Source organism: Mustela nivalis (assembly GCF_964662115.1).
Source record: "Mustela nivalis genome assembly, chromosome: 1".
In the NCBI taxonomy this organism is placed as follows: Eukaryota; Metazoa; Chordata; class Mammalia; order Carnivora; family Mustelidae; genus Mustela; species Mustela nivalis.
In genome coordinates, this window is record NC_139020.1 from 153739494 (window position 1) to 153761315 (window position 21822).

The window sequence follows — 21822 nt, forward strand, 5'->3', positions numbered from 1 at the left end:
TATTTACCAAATTTTTGTCCTTTGTGCTACTATTATCATAAATTTTACTTCTTTGTATGTTAAAAACTCCACAATTTATGGTCATGATTTGTGTTTTAAGTGGTCAATTTTATTTTTTTAAAAGATTTTATTTATTTATTTCAGAGAGAGAGAACATGCAAGCAGGGAGAAAGAGCCGAGAGAGGGGAAGAGAGAGAATCCCAGGCAGACTCTGTGCTGAGTACAGAGTCCAACATGGGGCTTGATCTCACGACCTTAAAATCATGCCCTGAACTGAAATCAAGAGCTGCATGCTCAACTGACTGAGCCACTCAGGTGCTCCAACAGTCAACTTGATTTTGAAAAAATTAAGAAAGGGGAAAAAATAGCCCTTCATATTTATCTGCATATTTATCTACATATTTGGAAGTTCTTCCTTCCTTCTTGTATATCCATTCGATAACATCTCTTGAGCACTTCTTATAGTACAAGTTTGTTGGTGAAGAATTTTCTCAGCTGTTCTTTTTCAGAAAGTGTCTTTGTTTTGCTTTCATTATAGACTAATGCTTTTTCTGCATTTTTTAGTTGTGTCAGCATTTTAAAGATGCCGTTCCATGAAGTCATTATTTTTGTTTTCTGTATGTAACCTGTCTTTTTTCTCTGGCTGCTTTTAAGGTTTTCCATGCTGTCGGGAAGAATAAAGTGTCATACTTGCAATTCTCAAGGGATACTCTGAAGCTGGAGTGCTGAAGTCTGGCATGGAATCTACTACGAACAGCTCAGTCCCCTTCCCATATGGTAATACCATTTGTCATCTTTTTATTGTCAACAATTTTTAAATTATGGAAATGGGGGGTGGGCACTTGGGTAGCTCAGTCAGTTAAGCATCTGCCTTTGGCTCAGGTCATGATCCCAGAGTTCTGGGATGGAGCCCCGCTTTGGGCTCCCTGTTTGGTTGGGAGTCTGCTTTTCCCTCTGCCTCGGCCCCTCCTCACTGATTGTGTGCTCTTTCTGTCTCCAATAAATAAAATCTTTTAAAAAATGGAAATGGGGAAAAAATGGAAATGGGGATTTCCACTGTTGATAGAAACATAAATTGCTATTGGGGTGCCTGGGTGGCTCAGTCAGTTAAGTGTCTGCCTTTGGCTCAGGTCATGATCCCAGGCTCCTAGGATTGAGCTCTGCATCCGGCTCCCTGCTTAGTGGGGAGTCTGCTTCTCCCTTTGCCTCTTCCCTCCCCTCAGCTTGTGTCCTCTCTCTCACTCTCAAATAAGTAAAAAAAATATTAAAAAAAAGAAAAATAGATTGCTATTCATATTGGAAATCAAGTTAGAATTAACTATACATAATGAATGGATTCTTCAGTTACCTTTCTGGATATCCATTATTTTGCACAGAAACATACACACAAGTACAGAGACAGACACTTTAGTATTGTTTAATAGCAAAAACTGGGGATAAGTGAAATATACATTAACACAGAGACACTGATATATTAATATAAATACTCTATCCATAGTAAACTACTATGTAGTCATTAAAGAGACTGAAATACAGGTACTGATTAGAAACGATACTCATGGCATGTTAACTGAGAAAAGCAAGATGGAGAATATGACCCATTCTTAACAAAACAAATTAAAATTAATTAAAATGAGATAAATTAAAACTACAAATACATAGATAATTATATTTACACATCTCTATATTTTCATTAGTACAGAAACAAAATGGAAAGAATACAAACTAAATTATTAATTTATTTGGGGGGATAAGATTATACAGTTGACCCTTAAACAATGCAGGGGTTAGGGATGCCAACCTCCCACATGGTTGAAAAATCTGTGTGTAAATTTTGTCTCCCCCAAAACTTAACCACTAATGACCAGCCTTCTGTTGACCAAAAGCCGTATTGATAACAGTTGATTAACATGTATTTTGTATTTTATATGTATTATATATTTCATTCATACAATAAAGCAAGCTAGAGAAAAGAAATCATAAGGAAAATACATTTACAGGACTGTACTGTATTTACTGGAAACAAGATCCATGTATAATTTCTCCCATGCAGTTCAAATCTGTGTTTAAGGGTCAACTGTACTTGTTTTTGTTACAGTGAGTGTATGTTACTTTTAAAATAAAAGATAAAAATACAGTGTGGTATATACATTAACAACTTGTAAGAGTGAAGTTGTAAAGAGGGGAGCAAGACTAAGTCCACTGATGTGTGTGTGTTTTTAGGGGTGGTGTTAGGAAATGCTTGAAAGGGAAGATGACATGTGGGCAGTATTATCAAGGATAGATAAGAAAGGTGGAAAAAGAAGAAATGTACAAAGTCATGGGGGATAATAAGTATACTGGATTCTCTGAGGTGTTCAAAACTACTATGTATAACCTGGGGACTAAAAAAAAGAAAAGCAAGGAGGTATACAAAAGCTGGAAATGCAAGGGAACTACAAGTTAATTTGAAATTTCTGGAGGTTTCAAGTGTGAAGTATGGAGAGGGTGTTGTAAGAGAGAAAGCAGGAGCCAGATGTTAAGGGTTTCTTGTATGGCCTGGGAATTTGAATAGTGTCCTGTAGGACAAGGAGGTCACTGATGGAGTTTCGGCAGGAGAGTAACATCAGCTATGTAGAAGATTGATTGGAGAGAAGCCAATCTGGAAACTGGGCCCTCATTTAAGTGGTGAAATGTAATGAAGATCAAAACTAGTGGGAGGGTGAGTAAGAAAGAGAACAGATTTGAGAAACATCTCATAGTATAAGACAGAGGGCTTGGTGATTCGCTGGATATAGGTGAAGAATGAGAGTAATGTTTTGACTAACTTCAACAGTTTTTCACTTGGGTAACTGGGCAGATGGAGATGACACCAGCCACGGCAGAAAATACAGATGGCAAAGCAAGCTTGTGAAGAGGAGAACATGCAAGAGGGTGAGAAGAAACACAGAAGGGGTAAATCAGGATGGTGATGGTAGGGGGTGTAGTAGCAGATGATTTTGGTTTCAGATATGTTGAATTGAGGTGCCTATGCACTATTAAGAGAAACTGTTCAGTAGGCAGCTGGATGTATTAAGACTAAGTAATTCTGTAGAAATCTAGTGTCAGGCCCTGTACTAGGCACGGGTTGAGTTGTATAACAACCACGATTTTTGCCCTCCCAAACCTGGCTGCCTAATGAAGATGCTATAATTGGGAGCTCAGGGGAGAGGTCTAGGCTAGAGCTCTCAACACAGAGAGGGAGACTGTTAGAAGTAAGAAGAGAATGAAATTCTTAGGATTTTAAAGTATCATTTACTATAAGCTATACTCTATGCACATCAAACTTCACAAAATTCCCATGAAATATTATTAAAATGTTATAGATGAGGAAAATGAGGGGCAGAGAATTAAGATTCAGAGATCACAATCTGGCCTTTGTGGTGAATTTTATTCTAAGAGCTGTTTTGCTGCAGTGATTTAAAAATACCTCTGGATGGGTTTGCACTATCTGGTTTGTTACTTTCCCTCATTCTCCATTGTCTTAAACCATATGTGTGTCACTCCTAATCTTTCTGCTCCCTTCAGACATTTGACTTTGTGCTGTGTGGCCGAAGGTCACAGTGCTACAACTTTCTTGGTAAATATATAGGTGTTCAGTATGAGATAAAAGAGGACTTAGCCCAGCTGTTAGTGCAGTGTTCAGAGGAGGCCCTGTTCTAGCCCTACTGCACTTAGGGATCAGGCTATGGAATCTTACAAAGGAAACTGCTGGTAAATAAACTTAGCTAAAATATTAAGATCAGCGTATATTCTCTCAGGTTCTGATACACAAAGCAATGTATACACAGAGGCAGTTGCTGAGATGGATATAGGGGTCCACAGATAGCCCAAGTGTGCTGGAAGAATTAGGCACATAAACATTAAACTCTCTAGGATGACTGCAGATGCAGATGACCCTTTGGAAATCTGTGTATTCCCCCAGCTGTGAATTCTTTTAACATCCCCAAGGATCTGGCACTTAGACTGATAAGGGTTTTCGAATGAATACGTGAAAATATACAATTTAGGTTAAATAAAAAATAAAGACAGATGTCCAAACGGTTGAGATTTTACAATATCGTCCTGAAACGTTTGGACCCTGGGAGTCTGTGTCAGACACTTGCTGACCTCTGGGAGGGTCCAGGGAAGGAAAGACAGCGCCTCTGGGGAGCAGTTGGAGTACCAGGTACTGAAGATACAGACCCTTAACTACAATCACTGAACAAAAGTGCACTACCCTTCAGAGCGCGAAGCAGGTTCCCAGGATCCCCCCCTTCTCCCACCCCAGGCGCTCAGACACGCGGCTCCGCGGTGGGCCGGCCCATCCTGCGGTCGTTTATAGAAGCATTACCCTCCCCGCGGGACTCCGCAGCGCCAAAGTTTGGGTGTGCGTCACTGCAGTGCTCAGAGCAGCCCTTGCCCCAGCTCGGAAGGTATCTATCACTGTACGCAGTGAATTGGAGCAGCGCGTAACGCGGCGTATTACTCGCCGCTGCTGCGTTCGGGAGCGACACCTCGAGCGCGCATGTGCCAGGGTAACTTCGTGGTTGGCCCCTCCCGCGCTCCGTAGAGCTCCCTGGGCGAGCTCCACGTAGGCCGCGCAGGCGTCTTTGGCACACCGTTCACCTGCTGCCGTTGTCGCCGCCGCCGCTCCCGGGGCTGGATGGGGGGCATAGGCCAACCAGTGGCACCCAGAAGAAAGAGACGCGGCGGCGGCGACGCCGACACCCGCAGGACGAGTGTCCCGATCCGCCCGCGAGCCCAAGGAGGAGGCGGTGAGGCCCGGCCCCTACGGTCCCTGGTGTAGAGAGAGGCCGCTGTCGCCGCTGTGGCCGGGTCTCCCTGGGCACTCGCCCCTCAGGTCTCGCACTCAGGACACCGCGCAGCACCATGTTCAAGAAACTGAAGCAAAAGATCAGCGAGGAGCAACAGCAGCTCCAGCAGGCGCTGGCCTCGACTCAGGTACTATGGCCGCTGCTCTCGTCTAGTTCCCCGCTCCCCCTGACACAGGTTCGGGAGCCTGGAGAAGGGAAGGTTCTTCCGTGACCCTTGGCGTCTAACCTGAGAATCTCCCCCAAACTCCGGTCTGGAAATGAGTCCAGGGCGGCCCGCGTTTTCTGTGTTGGGGACCTGGGAACCCCCATCCCCAAACTCCACGCAGGAGAGTGGGAGAGGGTGGCATAATCCTTTGGGACGTCTGACCTCTAGTTTTCCCCCAACGCACGTAGAGGGTCTACGATCTTGCATGACTTTTGACCCCTATCGAAGGTTCCCTCACCAATCTGAGACCCCAACTCAGGAGTAAGGGCTGGATGGGAAAACCTGGGGCCCTTGTAATACCTGACTTCTTGTCTGAAGTTTTCTCTCCGGTCGTGACCCGAGATTGAGTACGGAGCGGCCTGGATCCTGCTAGACTCCCTATCCATTGTGGGAGTCGTCAAACAGTGGTCCGGAGGGGAGGGTGAGGGCGAGGGTCGAGCCATTCCAGGCCAGTCTGCTTGCGGGAGCATTGGACCTCAAAGAGGTGGCAGTGTGGCCAGCGTCCAGAGCCCGAGGCTGTCACGAGTTAGTCACTTCGCATAACTTGGTTGATCTCGGTCGGGCGTAGGGACAGACATTCTGAGGCCAGGCCTGGGTTCTGCCTGTCCCCCAGCCAGGCTTCAGCTTCAAGAGTCTTGCTTGTTTTTTCATGAATGCTGTTGCTTCAGGAAATGACAGTTTCTAGGAAAAAGGGGGCGTGTTAGTAGTGTTAATTTAAAGAAACAGTTTCCTAGACACCAAGGAGAATGTGTGTTTTGGTGCTCACAGCTCTTGTCTCTTGAGCGAAGATGAGGGCTTCTGCTAAATTTCCTCCCAGCCTTTGTCAGTTCCAACAGATTGAGCAGTGCCCTCTCTCTCAAATTTTAGAGTTTCCACAAAAAGACTGAGTTTTGATTAATTTGGAGACATTAAAAATACATTTATCTTACACAGCTTTTAAACAACTGTTAAGCAACCAACAAGTATTAAGTCAACTATCACATTAAAACAACTGTCGACTATAACTTGAAGTTCTCTTAAAAGCTAAAGCTCATGTAAAGTAAAGCTGCTTGAAATACATTGGAACATGACACTGAAAGCTTTTTCATTCTAAGGAAAATGAAATAGTGATTAAAGTTTAGATAGTAAATACCTTACTTTTCATACTATTTACTGCCAGCTTTTCTCAATTTAAAAAACACATTTATTTAAGAAAGAAAAAACTTGAAAGTGTGGTAGAGATGGGGAATGTGGGGGAAACACCATGTTAGTTAAATGTAAAGCAGTTACATTTGGAAATGTTTAAAATATTGATCCAAGATTCCATCTCTAGAAATTTATTTTAAGAAAGCTTAGGATGAGGTAGGTGGGTGGGTTAGTCTGTTAAGTGCCTGCCTTGGCTCAGGTCATGATCCCAGGGTCCTGGGTTTGAATGGGGCCTAGGACTCCCTGCTCTGCAGGAAGTCTGCTTTTCCTTCTCTCTCTCTGCCCCTCCCCCCTGCTCATTTTCTTTCTCTCTCTCTCTCTCTCCAATTAATCAAATCTCTAAGAAAAAGTTTAGGATGTATGAAAGATTTAATGTCATGGACTTCTATTTCAGTGTTGTTTTAACAGGTAAAAAGTAGCTAAAAATAGAAAATTGATTAACAGATTTTTTTAAGGTAGTGGGTTATTATGCAGCCTTTAACAAAAGCCAACATTTATTGGGCTTTTACTGTGTGAGAGGCATTTTGGTTTGTATTTTACATGAATAATTTTATTTAATTCTTACATACACCAAAGAGGTTCCCATAGGTGAAGGAGTAAGGTTCAAAGAGATTAACTTGCCTAACACACCTATTTTTAGAGCCTGTGGGAAAGTAATAATAACATGCAAAGATATTTGTGTTAAAGGACAGATTAAGAAGAAGCATGTAAGGCGTGAACCCAGTTTTGTGGGGAAAAATATGTATGTAAAGTATATTTATATACAGGCAATGAAAATAGTTTAAGAAGGAAGTACTCATGAGATTTTATGATTATTTTCTAATTCATAATGTTTAGTTTTTCTTCATGAAAATAAATTGCTTTTGTGTGTTAACAGAAAGAGGTGGTTTTTAGAGTAGTAAAGTTAACGAGCTAACTAATGTATTAGGTGAGACAGTGCATCTGGATCAAATAAAATCATTGTGTATAAAAGATTTAAAACAGTCCTCTTTGACAATAGGTATAATATATATATCAAGAAGGTAAAATTAAATTGTTAGTGATCATCTACTCATGGAGACTCGATTCTGTTCTGGCCTCAGATCTTTAGCTATTAAGAACTCTTTAGGATGAGAAGTTCTGGATTATTGTTTTCAAAGTTGAAGACTTTTTTTCAAGGGTGAATTAGAAAAGAAAACAAAAAACCTTTTTCATGACAATCCTTTTGCAACAGATTATACGTATCCTTGTTTTCTTAAGCAGAGGATCTTGAATTTGTATAATGGTATCATTTCTTCATTTTTGAGTATGAATTATTTTGTGTTGAAGGCACCATGCCCCCCAAAATTTATCTGGGTTTTTGTTTGTTTGTTCTCTGTCTACTTTTGTAATTTTGTAACCTCCTTCTCTACCTGCCGCATGTCTTCTCTTGCCTTTAAACTGTTGTGGGGTTTGAATCAAGATACATAAACAACTTTTTTTTTAAAAGATACATAAACATAAAATTTTATGTGAAATAAGGGCAAGTACCTGAGGGATTCTTTAGTGCAATGTAGTGTATTAACACAAATTTTGAGTGTTTGGAGACCTTTGTGTGCATACTTCCTGTTTCTTGGCTTGCTTTTCATAGGTAAGGTGGCCTGAAAGGTATTTTTCTGATAAATTGAGTTGTCAGGCATAGGTAATTCTGGGATAAATGAACCATTTGCATTGCAATATTTGTAAAACTTCCCAGCAATAATAATTATAATAATGATATAGGGTTCCTTAAGCGTTTGAAAGCATTCAATAAAAATAAGAAATAGTTCCCCAATCACTTCTTATTTGGTTGGTACTAAGATTATTTGCACCCTTCCTTGGCAAATATTTTAAGTAATTATTTATTCAACACTGATGATGACTCGACGCCTAATCACTAGTTAAAAATGAAGTTAAAAACTTTTTAAGTCAAGGTTCACTTATTTATTTATTTATTTGTTTGTTTATTAAAAGTAGGCTCTTTGCCCAGTGTGGAGCCCATTGTAGGGTTTGAACTCGGGACCCTAAGATTCAAACCTGAACTGAGATCAAGAGGGGGACACTTAACTGACTGAGCCACCCAAGTGATCCCAATTCCAATTACATCATCATAATTATTATTATTATTTTGAGAGAGAGTGTGCATGCATGAGATGGGGCAGGGAGAGAGAGAATCTTAAGCAGGCTCCATACTCAGCACAGGTCCCAACCCAGGCTTGATCTCAGGACCCTGAGATGAGGTCAGGAGTCCAACATTTAACTGACTGAGCCACCTAGGCACCCCACTTACATTGTTTTTTAGCAGTGAATATCTGTTTTGGATTTTTAAATTCCTGTGTAGTGTTTGTCTTGATTGGATGGGGACCCTCCCCCAAATGTGGGGCATCCTGATCAGGTGGGGACCAGTGGCAAGGGCAGTAAAAGGATTCACACAAGGCAGAACAAAGGAGATAGAAATTTACTGAATACACCTCAAAGGAGTGGTTGGCAGGACAGCAAAGCAGACTGTAACAAGGCAGTGTTTTATATACAGTGGGGGCTGTATTTAAAGCAGGAAGGTGAGGACATATGGGGACATACGGAATTTTCCTTTTTTTGGTAGCTGTGTCTGGTTGTATGTAGCCCATTGCTCAGTTAGGGTTTATGGATATTTGAGGTAGGTTGCCTATATTTAGCCAGGTGGTCACTGTGGGCCCTTTAGCCTTTATTGAATTTCTGTTGCTCAAGCTGGTTGTCTAAAAGCAGTCTTACAGAATGAATTGGATAGAATAAACATTAAAAAATAATATAGAATACATTTTAACTGGGATATATATAGTACATAAATAAAAATATATTTTAAAATTTTATTTATTTATTTAAGTAATCACTGTACCCAGTGTGGGGCTCAAACTCATGAACCTGAGATGAAGAGTTGTGTGCCTCTCTGTCTGAGCCAGCTAGGCACCCCAACATAAATAAAAACATTGTCAGCCTTTTTCTAATATTACTAAAACTTTAAAGTACAAACTTTAAAGTACAAACACAAATGGACAAATAATTGTGTGATTCCACTTATCTGTGGTACCTAGATTAGTCAGATTCATAGAGACAAAAAATTGAATGCTGGTTGCTAGGGGCTGGAAAGAGGGGGAAGTCAGGAGTTAATGCTTAAGGGGTAGAGTTTTGGTTTGGAGAGATGAAGTTCTGGAAATTGATGATGATGATGGTTGCACAACAGTGAATATACTTAACACCACAGAACTGTACACCTAAAACTGGTTAAAATGATAATTTATATATATATTTCACTACAATAAAAGAATTAAAAACAGTAGAAAGTGAGACTCCAAAATAACAGTTTATGTAATAGAAATTTAAAGAAAATACACAGCAGGGAAAAGTCCCTTTCTGAAAGAATATAGTCTTATTGTAATCTAAGTAGATGCCCTTCTTCTTGAAATTGGGGAAACCATAATTCCCAGGGAGAACATTAATATATAATAATTTGTATTTTGACCAGTAGCATATAGTGGCTGTTGATAATTCTTTAGATAGAATGTACATTAAGTTCTCATGTTTTAAATATAAAACAGTCCTAGTTTATGGGATTAAAAAAAAAAGTGCCATGAAATTTGAATAGAGTTCTGGCCATACAGAATTCTTTCATTTGCTTTGTAGTTTGGTAGGAAGAGCTAGAAGAAAGATAAAACTTCTCTTAGAATGTTTTATCTTTCTGGCTTTTGGGATGAATTAACCCAGTTTGTTAAATTGTGAGATTCAAAGATCCCAAGAGATGGATGTAATTTTTTACATACCTCAACTTTACATCCCATGGAAACTAGGAGAATTCATAGGGCATTCTGCATGGCCCAGGCAAGAGAACAAGGCTGGAAACTGATGTAGAATTCAGTTAATGTGTTAATAATGAAGGTCAGGGCTCTAAAAGTATAGGGTTTTAATCAACAGTGGTTGGTTCCTTCACTTCTAAATCGCAAGATATATTAGTAAGATATTCTTATTTATTTATGGAATTCTAGGTAGGAAATGTTCCCTCAGACTGCTGAGCTTCTTTCTTTCTCCTCATCTTTCAGCATTATGTATTACAAATGAGAAGTCTAATTCCAAACCGGTTTTTTCTTCATTGGTAGTTAACCTGATCTTTGAATCTTCTCTTCTTCCCTTGATTTTAGAAAATTCCCAATTTTCTTCTTTTAGTTTTTTGTTGTTGTTTGTCCCCCCCCCCCCCTTAAAAGTCTTCTTAATCTTTCTGGACAAGTTCTTTGGGTATTCTTTTTCTTTTTTAAGATTTTATTTATTTACTTGAGAAAGAGAGTGTGTGAGAGAGAGAACATAAGAGGGGAGGGGTTCAGAGGGAGAAGCAGACTCCCTGCCAAGCAGGAAGCCTTATGCTGGACTTGATCTGGGGACTTCAGGATCATGACCCAAGCCGAAGGCAGTCTCCCAACCAACTGAGCCACCCAGGTGCCCAAGGGTATTCTGACTTTTTTTTTTATATATTCCTTTTTTCCTGTTTGTTCTATTGTTTTGAGACATTTCTTCAAATTTTATTATTAGAGTAAATTTAATTATTTATTAAATTTATTCTAGTAATCATATATTTAACTTCTACAAATAATAACACTAGTAAGCATTTATTAATTATTATTAATCACATACTTTTCTTGGTTGTATTGCATGATTTTCAAATTAAAATATGAAATAATATAGCATGATTTGTATTATTCCCATTTTACAGATAAGAAATTGAGGCTGGGGCAGATAAAGTAACTTGTCTCAGGTATACAGTTATTTGGTGGTAAAGCTGAGATGAGCTTAGGTAGTGTGTCTCAGAAGCCCATTTTTTTAATCACCGTGCTTATACATGTTGCTTTGTTTTACTTTTTAGTAGCAGCTTATACTTGTTTAAAGAAACTAGAGCTTATCAAAACTGTGGTAAGATAAGCATTATATAGTACATATATACACATTCGTATTTAAGTTCTGTTCCTTGATTTATCTTGATTTTTTTGGGGTCACTTACTATAGTCTTACTGGTCATCTTGTTTGTTTTGTTAAGAAAAATCTTGTGATTGCTGGTTTTTCATTTATATTTATGAAGTCCTGGTGGGTGGTTTATTTTGCTAGCCTACATGGGTTTTCTCTGCTCTTAAGTGCCTCTCCCCTGTGTGGAGAGTGGTTATGGAAGGGAACAATTAGAGGATCCCTCCTCTGCAGCCCAAACAAAGAGCGTCTACCTACTTTGAAAGGTGACCATATATAATTTACCATGCAAACATTCTTGAGAATGAAAGGGGACACTACTTTTTTTTTTTTTTTTTAAAGATTTCATCTATTTATTTGACAGAGAGAGAGAGATCACAAGTAGGCAGAGAGGCAGGCAGAGAGAGAGGAAGGGAAGCAGGCTCCCTGCGGAGCAGAGAGCCCGATGTGGGGCTCGATCCCAGAACCCTGAGATGATGACCGGAGCCGAAGGCAGAGGCTTAACCCACTGAGCCACCCAGGCGCCCTGGAGACACTACTTCTAATAATGATCTTGGAACATAAACTGGCATAAACTGGGTGGACTGGGGTTGCAGTGGGCAAGCTCGGGTGTATTGTTACTCTGCTACTTTGTGGTACCAGCCACACAGCTGAAGATCCAACTTCTACAAGGTAGTTGCTCATTATATTTTGCAGTTACTTTTGTCTGGAAATATGTTTGTGTTGGAGGAGTCTGACTTCAGGTACCTGTTTGTCACACAAAGCAGCAGCCTCTTCTTCAGCCTTCTGTACAGAATTAGAGTTATGACTACTTTTGTCCTGATTTCTCTACCAATTTGAATCCTTTTGCCTTCGATTCTTCAGAAATTTATCATCTTTTTTTTTTTTTAAATTTTTGTTTATTTGACAGATCACAAGTAGGCAGAGAGGGAGGCAGAGAGAGAGGCTCCCCACCAAGCAGAGAGCATGATTTGGGGCTTGATCCCAAGATCCCCGAGATCATGAAGGCAGAGGCCTTAACCCACTGAGCCACCCAGGCGCCCCTCATTTTCTTTTTACTGTTGATGTTCTCAATTTTATTCTTGAGTTTTAGTTAATCTATGTTTTTCTACCTTTTTTTTTTTTTAAACTTTCACTTCAGTGGATGTTTAGGAGGGAGTGAGGTAAGCAATAGTATTAAGTCTACATTCTTATACTGGAAACCTATTCACCATGATGTATTTAAACATAAGTTCAGGGGCTCCTGAGTGGCCCAATTGGTTAAGCGTCTGCCTTTAGCTCAGGTCTTAATCCCAGGGTCCTGGGTTTGGGAGCCTCATGGGGCTCTCTGCTCAGTGGGGAGCCTCCTTCTCCCTAACCCTCTGCTGTTGTCTCCCACCCCCACTTGTACTCTCTCACTCTTGCTCTGTTTCAAATGAATAAATAAATAAAATCTTTACTTAAAAAAAATTTTTTTAAGGATTTTATTTATATATTTGACAGAGAGAGCAAGAGAGCACACAAGTAGGCAGAGAGCAGCAGGCAGGGGGAGAGGGAGACGCATGCTCTCGGCCCGGCAGGGAGCCCAATTGTGGGGCTGTCTGAGGACCCTGGGATCATGACCTGAGCCAAAGGCGGTGGGTTAATCCACCGAGCCACCCAGGTGCCCCTACTCTTTTAGATTTAAAAAAAAGATTTTATTTACTCATTTGACAGAGAGAGAGCACAAGTAGAGGGAGCAACAAAAAGAGAGGGGGAGGGAGAATCAGGCTCCCTGCTGAGCAGGAAACCTGAAGCAGGGCTCCATCCCATGAGATCATGACCTGAGCTGAAGGCAGACGCTTAACCAACTCAGACGCATGACCTGAGCTAAAGGCAGACGCTTAGTCACCCAGGTACTCCTGAAATATTTGACTTCAAAATTATAAATTCTCAACAATTATATATTCCTTAGATTGTAAAGATATTATCTGATTTTTCTACCTTATTTTGTGGAATCACTTGGTTAAGTTAGTATATACCATGTGATTGGCCTTGAAATATGCTGTTAACAATAGCTAGCTAGTGTCTGAATGTTGAAAATATCAGTCCACTTATTCATTATCAACTATTGGATGAGATTTAAAATGAGAAATAGATGATCTTTTAATCTGTATGTCATGTTTTAAATTTTATTTGGTATTTGTTTTGAACAAACGACTTTTTTTTTTTTTTTAGATTTTATGTATTTATTTAATTGACAGACACACAGCGAGAGAGGGAGCACAGGCAGGGAAGTGGGAGAAGGAGAGGGAGAAACAGGCTTCTTGCTGAGCAGGGGAGCCGATGCCAGACCTGATCCCAGGACCCAGGGATCATGACCTGAGCTGAACGCAGGTGCTTAATGACTGAGCCACCCAGGCACCTGTAAATACTTAGGATTTTAATTAAAAATTTTCTTTTATTTTTATCAAAGTGATATGTTACATCATTTTAAAAGGTGAAATACTACTGAAAGGATATTATGCAAAAAAACCCATTGTCTGCTCCAACACTCCAGGCCTGTTCTCCATATTCTCAACATTTTCTTTGCCCAGATATTTGACTTCATATTTCTAATAGTGAACTGTTGTTGCTTTGCTGTTTGTTGAGTTGTACATTATAAACCTTATCTACTGGTTTCCTGCCAAAGTAGATGATTTAGGGAAGCATTGCTCCATTGTTTTCTATTTGCAGTGTTGCTATTAAGATGTCCATTGTCATTCTGCTGCTTTTTTCTTTCTGGAGACTTTAGGATCTTCCCTTTATGGCTTGTTGTCTGAAATTTCATAGTAAATATGCCTGTGTATGGATTTCTTTATGTATTGTGCTGGACACTCAGTGGGCATTGTATGGTGCCACTCCTGTGCTTAAATTCTTGGAAACTTTTACATATTGTTTCTTTGATAATTCTCTCCCCTTTGTTTTTTTCTCTATTCTCTTTAGCGGAATTTGGTGGCTTTTGTGCCTTCAGGATAGATTCTCTTTTTCTTTTTTTACCACTTATATTCCATTTTGGATTTTTTGTTGTTGTTGTGTTTTAGGTTTTGTTTTGCTCTACTTTTGAGAGATTTCTTCAAGTTATTTAACTCTTAAATTGAATTTTGGATTTTGGCTATCTTATTTTAAAATCTGGAAGTGCCGTTTCTTCCTGTCTTTTCCTTTTTCATAGCATTTTCTTGTTATACAGATACAATGTTTTTATCTCTCAGAATAATTTTTTTTTTTTTAAAGTTTTCTTTTAGTCTTTACTGTTTGTTTTTTTCTGGTTGTTGTGTTTTTGGCTCACTTTTTTACTTTGGAAACTTTATTGGTTGCTCTCGGCTTTCCATTCATATTTAAGGGTGAGGCACTAAAAATCTGATGCTAATTGGAAGTAGCATGTGATAGAGACACTGGGGTTCTCTGCTGGGTTATTATTGGGGAAAATATCTTCATGCTGCTAACCACAGGTCTGGAGGTCATTTGGTTTCTCCAGAGGAGCCGGTGTTGTTTGGAGAAAGGGTGAGGGCGTTGGCAGCCAAGCTGCCAACCTTCTGGAAGCAGGGCTGATTCACTGCAGGTACCACTTAATTCCACTAATGTTAGTCATATACTTGGCCCTTTGCTCCTATCTTACTGTGCTTGGTTTTGCCCAGTTTGGAGTCTAATTGTCTCCCAAAAATAAACCTCTGGTTCTTCAGAGGCTCTGTAAGGTAGGACAGGGATCTGGGGATCCTTCAACCAGTCTTCTGTTTTTGGTCTTGTCTCTTCTTGCTTTTTGTGTTAAATTTTTGCTTTAAGTCCTAAGTCCTTTCATGGTTCTGGGGATGAAAATAGGCTTGCTTTTCATCACTGTTCTCCTTTGTAGCTCCTTGGAGTTGTGGTGTTCTCAGTTGTGTTAAATTCTTTGCTGTTCTTTCATTCATACCAATCTTCTGAACATTGGTTAAAGTTTCTTTTCTTTCTTCCCTTTTTTTTTTTTTTTAAAAAGATTTTATTTATTTGAGAGAGAGGAAAGGAATAAGCAGTGGGGTCGGGCAGAGGGAGAGGGACAAGCAGTCTCCCGGTGAGTAGGGAGCGCAATGTTGGGCTCCATCCCAGGACTCTGGGATTATGACCTGAGCCCAATGCAGCCGCTTAACCTACTGAGCCACCCAGGCGCCCCTATGTTCAGTTTCCTTTTATCTTAAAAAATTTTTTTTAGAGATTTTATTTATTTAAGAGAGTGAGAGAGCATGCACGAGTGGGGGGGGGGGGGCAGAGGAAGGAGGAGAAGCAGGCTCCCCTTGAATGGGGAGCCAGATGTGGGACTCAATCCCAGGGCCTTGGGATCATGACCAGATCCAAAGGCAGACGCTAAAGTGACTGAGCCATCCAGGTACCCCTCCTTTTATCTTTAAAAACGAGAATTAGTTAGGGGCGCCTGGGTGGCTCAGTGGGTTAAACCTCTGCCTTTGGCTCTGGTCCTGGGATTGAGCCCTGCATCAGGCTCTGGGCTCAACAGGGAACCTGCTTCTCCCTCTCCCTCTACCTGCCACTCTGCCTACTTGTGATCTCTCTCTGTCAAATAAATAAATAAAATTAACAAAAAGCTCAGAAAAGAGAAATTTATTAAAAAACAAAAAAAAAAAACTAGAATTAGTTAATTGGTTTCAGAAAGTTATAGATTCAGAATGGTTACAACTCATTGTATCTCCTGAGCCCTTCAGGTATCAATGAGGTGTAACCATTTTGAATCTATAATTTTATTTTATTTTATTTTTTTGAATCTATAATTTTAGATAGAAATCTATATCTCTGCCTGTGTCTATTTTATATCTATATTTTTCTAAATCTGTCTAACAATTCAGCTATCTTGAATAATTCTTTCCATGAAAATTCCCAGATTGTAGAGCCCCTAATGAGTAAACTTTGGTTAACATAGTTTTGACTTTGATATAGAACTTTTCAGTAATATAAAAATCCAGAATTTGTGTTTTTGTTATCTTTAAATTGTGGTATTCAGCTAGGATTAATGCTTTTTAATTTTTATTTTTTAAGATAACTAAAATATAGTAGTATGTTTGATGTAGTCTAGATTTTAGAGTTAGTGGCTGTCTTTATGTACATTGTTCTTACAAGGACAACATGGTATGGTGAAAGCAGTTAAGAGAATTGTGGAATCTTTTAGTGGGTTGAGATGTTGAGATCAGCTTTTTTTTTTTTTTTTTTTAAAGTAAACTACACCACGCATGGGACTTGAACTCAACCCTGAGATTAAGCCAGTCAGGCTCCCCCTGGCTTTTTTTTTTTTTTTTTAATGAAAGAATAACCTTGGTTGGGAAATATGACACTTTCTGTCATAAAGTTTAAGGTTCTGTAAGACTTTTGTCTTAGAGGTGTCTGTATGTAAAATGGGTGCTTTATTTTGTCTTTATACTCTGGGTCCCAGTGGAAGAAAATCTGAGAAACAGAGATCTAAAGAATACCAGGGAAGTGGATGAGGGAATCGGAAGACCTGTGTCCTAACCCATAACACAGATCTTGTATGCAACCTGGACAAGCTACACAAGTATTCTGACCCTCTTATTTTCTCATCAGAGATGAGAAATTGGGGATGATAATATCTGTCCTGATTAACTTTCAGATTGGTTGTGAGAATCAAAAGAGATACAGTATTTAAAAATATTTGTTGGGGGATGCCTGGGTGGCTCAGCTGGTTAAGCAGCTGCCTTCAGCTCATGTCATGACCCCAGGGTCCTGGGATTGAGTCCTACTTTGGGCTCCTTGCTCGGCAGGGAGCCTGCTTCTCCCTCTGCCTCTTCCTGCCTCTCTGTCTGCCTGTGCTCACTCGCGCGCTCTCTCTCTCTCTCTCTCTGACAAATTAAAACAAAAAAAAATCTAAAATAAAAAAAATAATAATTAAAAAATTAAAAAATATATATTTGTTGGGGCACCTAGCTGATGCAGTTAGTAAAGTATGCAACTCTTGATCTCAGGGTTGTGAGTTCAAGCCATTGGGTGTGGAGCCTACAAATAAATAAATAAATAGATAGATAAAATATATTTGTAATTTTAGAGCTCTTATTTATTGAACAGGGCCTCCTAGGGTGCTGGGTGTTGCATTTGCCATGTAGGATAGATGTAGTCTCTGTACCGAGGCATTGAGAGACAAGTACTCCTAGTATGGGTGAAGTGTGTGCATGGTGCTGTGGCTGCACAGAGGAAAGCAATTCTGGAGAGAGTCAGAGTGACATCTGAACAGGGTCTTGATGGATAATGAAAGGGGTAAGCGACTCAAGGCTTCCTTTTCCCAGAAGTGACTGTATACAGTTTCTAATGTGACATAACAAATTGCTACACTCTTAGTGCCTGATAACCCAGTTGTTACTTCATAGTCTGTAGGTCAGAAGTCTGGCATGGACGACTGGCTTCTCTGTTAAGAGTTTCACAAGGTACATTGGGGAGGGTATGTGCTATGATGAGAGCTGTGAAGTCTGTAAGCCTGACGATTCACAGACCTATACCCCTGGGGCTAATAATACATTATATGTTAGTAAAAAATAAAAAATAAAAAAAAGAGTTTCACAAGGTGTCATCTCGACTACGTTCTTCTTTTTTTCTTTAAAGGTGTATTTATTTGAGAGAGAGAGAGCACTGGGTGGGGGGCGCGGACAGGGCAGAGGAAAGGGCTGGCGGAGCAGGGAGCCTGACTTGCAGTCAGTCCCAGGACCCTGGGATCATGACCTGAGCCAAAGGCAGACATTTAACCGATTGAGCCACCCACGCACCCCCAGACTATGATCTTCACTGGAGTTAGGGTTTTCTTCTGTACTCATGTGGCTGTATTAGAATTTAGTCCTCTGTGGTTATAGGACTGAAGTCCTTATTTCTTCCGGGCTGTTGAAGAAGGATCTAGAGTCTACCTGCAGTTCCTTGTCACTTGGCCCTCTTCGGCATTTGGTTTTCTTTCAGGACAGTGGGGGTGCATTTCTCTGCCTTCTGCCTCTGCCTTGCACTCTATAGACTCTTATATGAAGGGCTTTTGTGATTAGGTAGACCCATCCAGGTAATCTTTTGATTGACTCAAAGACTACTGATTAGAAATCTTAAATATGCCTGTAGAAGTCCCTTTTACTATGTAATGTGTGATAGTCAGGGGAATGATCTCATCATATTCACAGGGTGAGGGTCAATTGGGGTCATCTTAGAATTCTGCCTACCATAGTGACTAATATGGTTTTTTCTATACTGAAATTGAGGCCCGTGGTTAGTTTATAATTTTTTCATGGACAACAAAGATATTAATTGTGACAAATAGCTTAGAAGCCTGTCTAGATTTCTCTTGGCTATGAATTAATTAGATTAATTAATTCTAATTTGAATTAATTAGAATTAATTAGACTAAGTTTAGTTTGGCGGAATCTAATTCCCTTTATATTTTGAAGTGAGGATAGCCTATTAAAGATCCAGGGCCTTCTAATAAATGATCAAGTACAGTTTTTTTTTTTTTTTTTTAAATTTCTTTGGCAGAGACAGATCACAAGTAGGCAGAGAGGCAGGCAGAGAGAGAGGAGGAAGCCGACTTCCTGCCAAGCAGAGAGCCCGATGCGGGGCTCTATCTCAAGACCCTGAGATCATGCCCTGAGCCAAAGGCAGAGGCTTTAACCCAGTGAGCCACCCAGGCGCCCCAAGTACAGTTGTTTTTTATGCATGTTTTGTATTTTACAATCATATGTAATATATGTGATCCTTACTCTTGCAACTCCAGGGCAAGACCTACCAGCCATCAGTCCAGACTTTCCAGGTGGCCCTACTTTTCTGAAGACACTGTGTTTTATGACCTACCTATTCTTCAACTTCACACATTCCAACATTTGATTTTGCTAGTTAATCCAGAGCTGATGAGCTTCTCAGTTACTGATTAGGCTTGCATGAAAGCCAAAGTGTAAAGATTGTAAATACTTAAAGTGGGGATATATTTTTCAAGTGATTGGATGATCACTGTCTAAAAGTAGCCCTTTCCTGGTATCTGGAAAGCTGAATCAATAATTCCTCTGCATAGCCGCATAAAGCTTAGTCTCTGTGCTCACCAGATGATGAACTTTAAAATTGTGTCTTATTTTCTCACATCTCTTATTTGTAACTCAGAGTCTCATGTGGGTATATTCATTGGTGGAGCTCAGGTCACCTGCCTTAGATGAGAGGGATAGTGAATTAGTTAGTTTTCTGAGTTATAATTTACGGAGTTATAAGAGCTGTTTAGGAAAAAAAAAAGGTTATTAAATTTTTGTCATTATTTTGTTGATATTTTCCTCCCTCCCTCCAATTAAACTGTTCCTTTTGATTTCTGGTTTTGACAGAAAAATCTCTTTCCCACTCAGTGATTGTAGAAATAAACTCTCATATCTTCTTTTATATTTCAGTTTTTAAAAATCATGAGTTAAATAGGTAAGGGGGATTAAGGAGTTAAATAGGTAATGGGGATTGTGATGAGCAGTGGGTGATATACCTGAAACTAATACTACACTGTATGTTCACTAACTGGAATTTATTTATTTATTTATTTATTCACTAAGTGGAATTTAAATAAATATTTAAAAAATTAAATCTTTAATACAGCTTGAGTATGAAGTGAGCATCTGGTTGGTGTCTACCCCCATATGGATGGCCATTTGTCCCAATACTGCTTATGAAACACCTATTTTAATTTGAAATGTTGTACTTACTGTAAAGTAAATATGTTTATATGTGTATGTATGTATGTGAATGTATGTACACTCTTCCTGATGACCTCTCTGTTCCAGCCTAGCCACAATAGTATGTGCTCATATTCATTCCCTCATTTACTTAGCAAGTATTTATTAAATGCCTTTTATTGATGTAGAGCTTTGCAGACTACAGAAGGGTAAGATATCAAGACTTATTTCTATGTGTAGATGAGTTCAGATCTGTTTTATTATGGGTGAGCGAGAGTCTTAAAGTTTTGGCTTTATACTTTTAGGACTTTTTCTTAGTTCACATTAGAGTAGACTTCAACCTTCTGGTTTACATACTGGGTCCTTTTTCCCAAGGACTTTTGTACTAAAAATTATAGGAGTCAGGCTCTCCTTTACAGAACTAAATGGATTGGCATCTTAGGATCCAGCTGTGGTGTGCCAAGTAGACTTAAAGCAAGGCCCTTGACTAGAGAGGTATTTACTTGTGCATTACATAGTATTGAATATTAGAGCTGAAAGACACTTTATTTTTAAATTTTTTAAAAGATTTTATTTATTCATTTGAGAGAGAGAGAGCGCACGCACAAGCAGGAGGAGAGGCGGAGGGAAAGGGAGAAGCAGACTCCCTGCTGAGCTGGGAGCCCTGCATGGGGCTGGGTCCCAGGACCTGGAGATCATGACCTGAGCCGAAGGCAGACACTTAACCATCTGAGCCACCCAGGCACCCCTGGAAGGCACTTTAACGGTTGAATTGACAACCTTATTTTTTTCATGAACTTTGAATTTTGGAATAATTTTGATTTATAAGCAAGTTGCCAAAATCGTACAAAGAGTTTTCATATACTCCTCAGCTGGTTTCACTTTCCCCTAATGTTATCATCTTGTGTTAATATCACAACCTTATTTTATATATGAGGACACATAGCCCTCAGAAAGTTTAGCTAAGGTCACAGTTCTGGTTAGTGGTAGAGTCAGACCAAGGACCCATAGGCAGCCTAGGTCTTCTAGTTGATTGTTTTAGGTATTATTTGCTTTTTCATGTGTTTGTTTTTTTCCTTTCTTTCATGGGGTTCTTTGGGCATGAATTGAGAGAAAGACTACACAATACATAGTCCCATGTAGTCTTTCTAATTTGTGCAATAATTTATTAATCTAGGCTCCCTCCAATTCTTCAACCCCAACAAGAACCAGGAGCAGGACATCTTCATTTACAGAGCAACTTGATGAAGGTACACCCAATAGAGAGGTATGTTTGGAATTTCTTCTTTAATAAACCTCTTACAAGAAGCTTATTAATCTAAAATGCAGGCTACTGTTGATAACAAAATGGAAAATTATTTTGACAGGTCAATTTTTAATTGCTAGGTATTTTTATTAATAACATAATTATTGTTTCTTTGTAAATAGTAGTTTTGCTTTTATGTTTTCTTTGAGAATCTCAATTTGAAAGGACAATATGCTCTATCTTTAATATTTGAGGTTTATAATTTGATAATAATTTGTTTAACAAGCATCATATAGGGAAAAGTTCTGTATTTTCAAGCTATTGATTGGAATCTGAACTTAACTGATTTTTTTGTGACTTGCAGGTAGGCCCATAGCTCAGATTAGATTTTTTTTTTTCCATTCTCTTTTTCTTGCTGTGAACTGTGATACAGGTTCAGAATAGAGTAAAACAAAAATGTACAAATCACAGAATTATTATGAAGGAACCCTCCCGTAACCACCCCTGAGGTTCCAGAAGGGACACTGCCAACATTATAGCGCTGCCTTCTTCCCCCCAAAGAGATTACTATGATCCTGACCTTTTGGTATTTCTTTCCTTTTTTTATAGTACCATTTAAGTATGTTTTCTGTTGTAAACATTAACCATTTTCATTATTTACAGTTTAGGGTTATAAATTAGGCTGCTGTGAACATCATTATATGTTTCTTTTGG

At 39.4% G+C, this 21822-nt stretch overlaps 1 protein-coding gene across 2 annotated transcripts in view; it reads left to right on the forward strand.

The window, feature by feature from the left end:
- Positions 1-4560: 4560 nt before the first annotated feature.
- GOLGA4 (golgin A4) overlaps positions 4561-21822 on the forward strand; it is a 121685-nt gene continuing 104423 nt past the window's right edge. The window contains exons 1-2 of one of the 2 annotated variants that reach the window (XM_082745336.1): positions 4562-4962; positions 21040-21129. In XM_082745336.1, the coding sequence (XP_082601462.1) occupies positions 4891-4962; positions 21040-21129 (162 nt within the window). In that variant the 5' untranslated portion in view covers positions 4562-4890. Of the gene's footprint in view, positions 4963-21039; positions 21130-21822 lie in introns of both variants that reach the window. The other variant, XM_082745337.1, reaches the window with a different exon arrangement.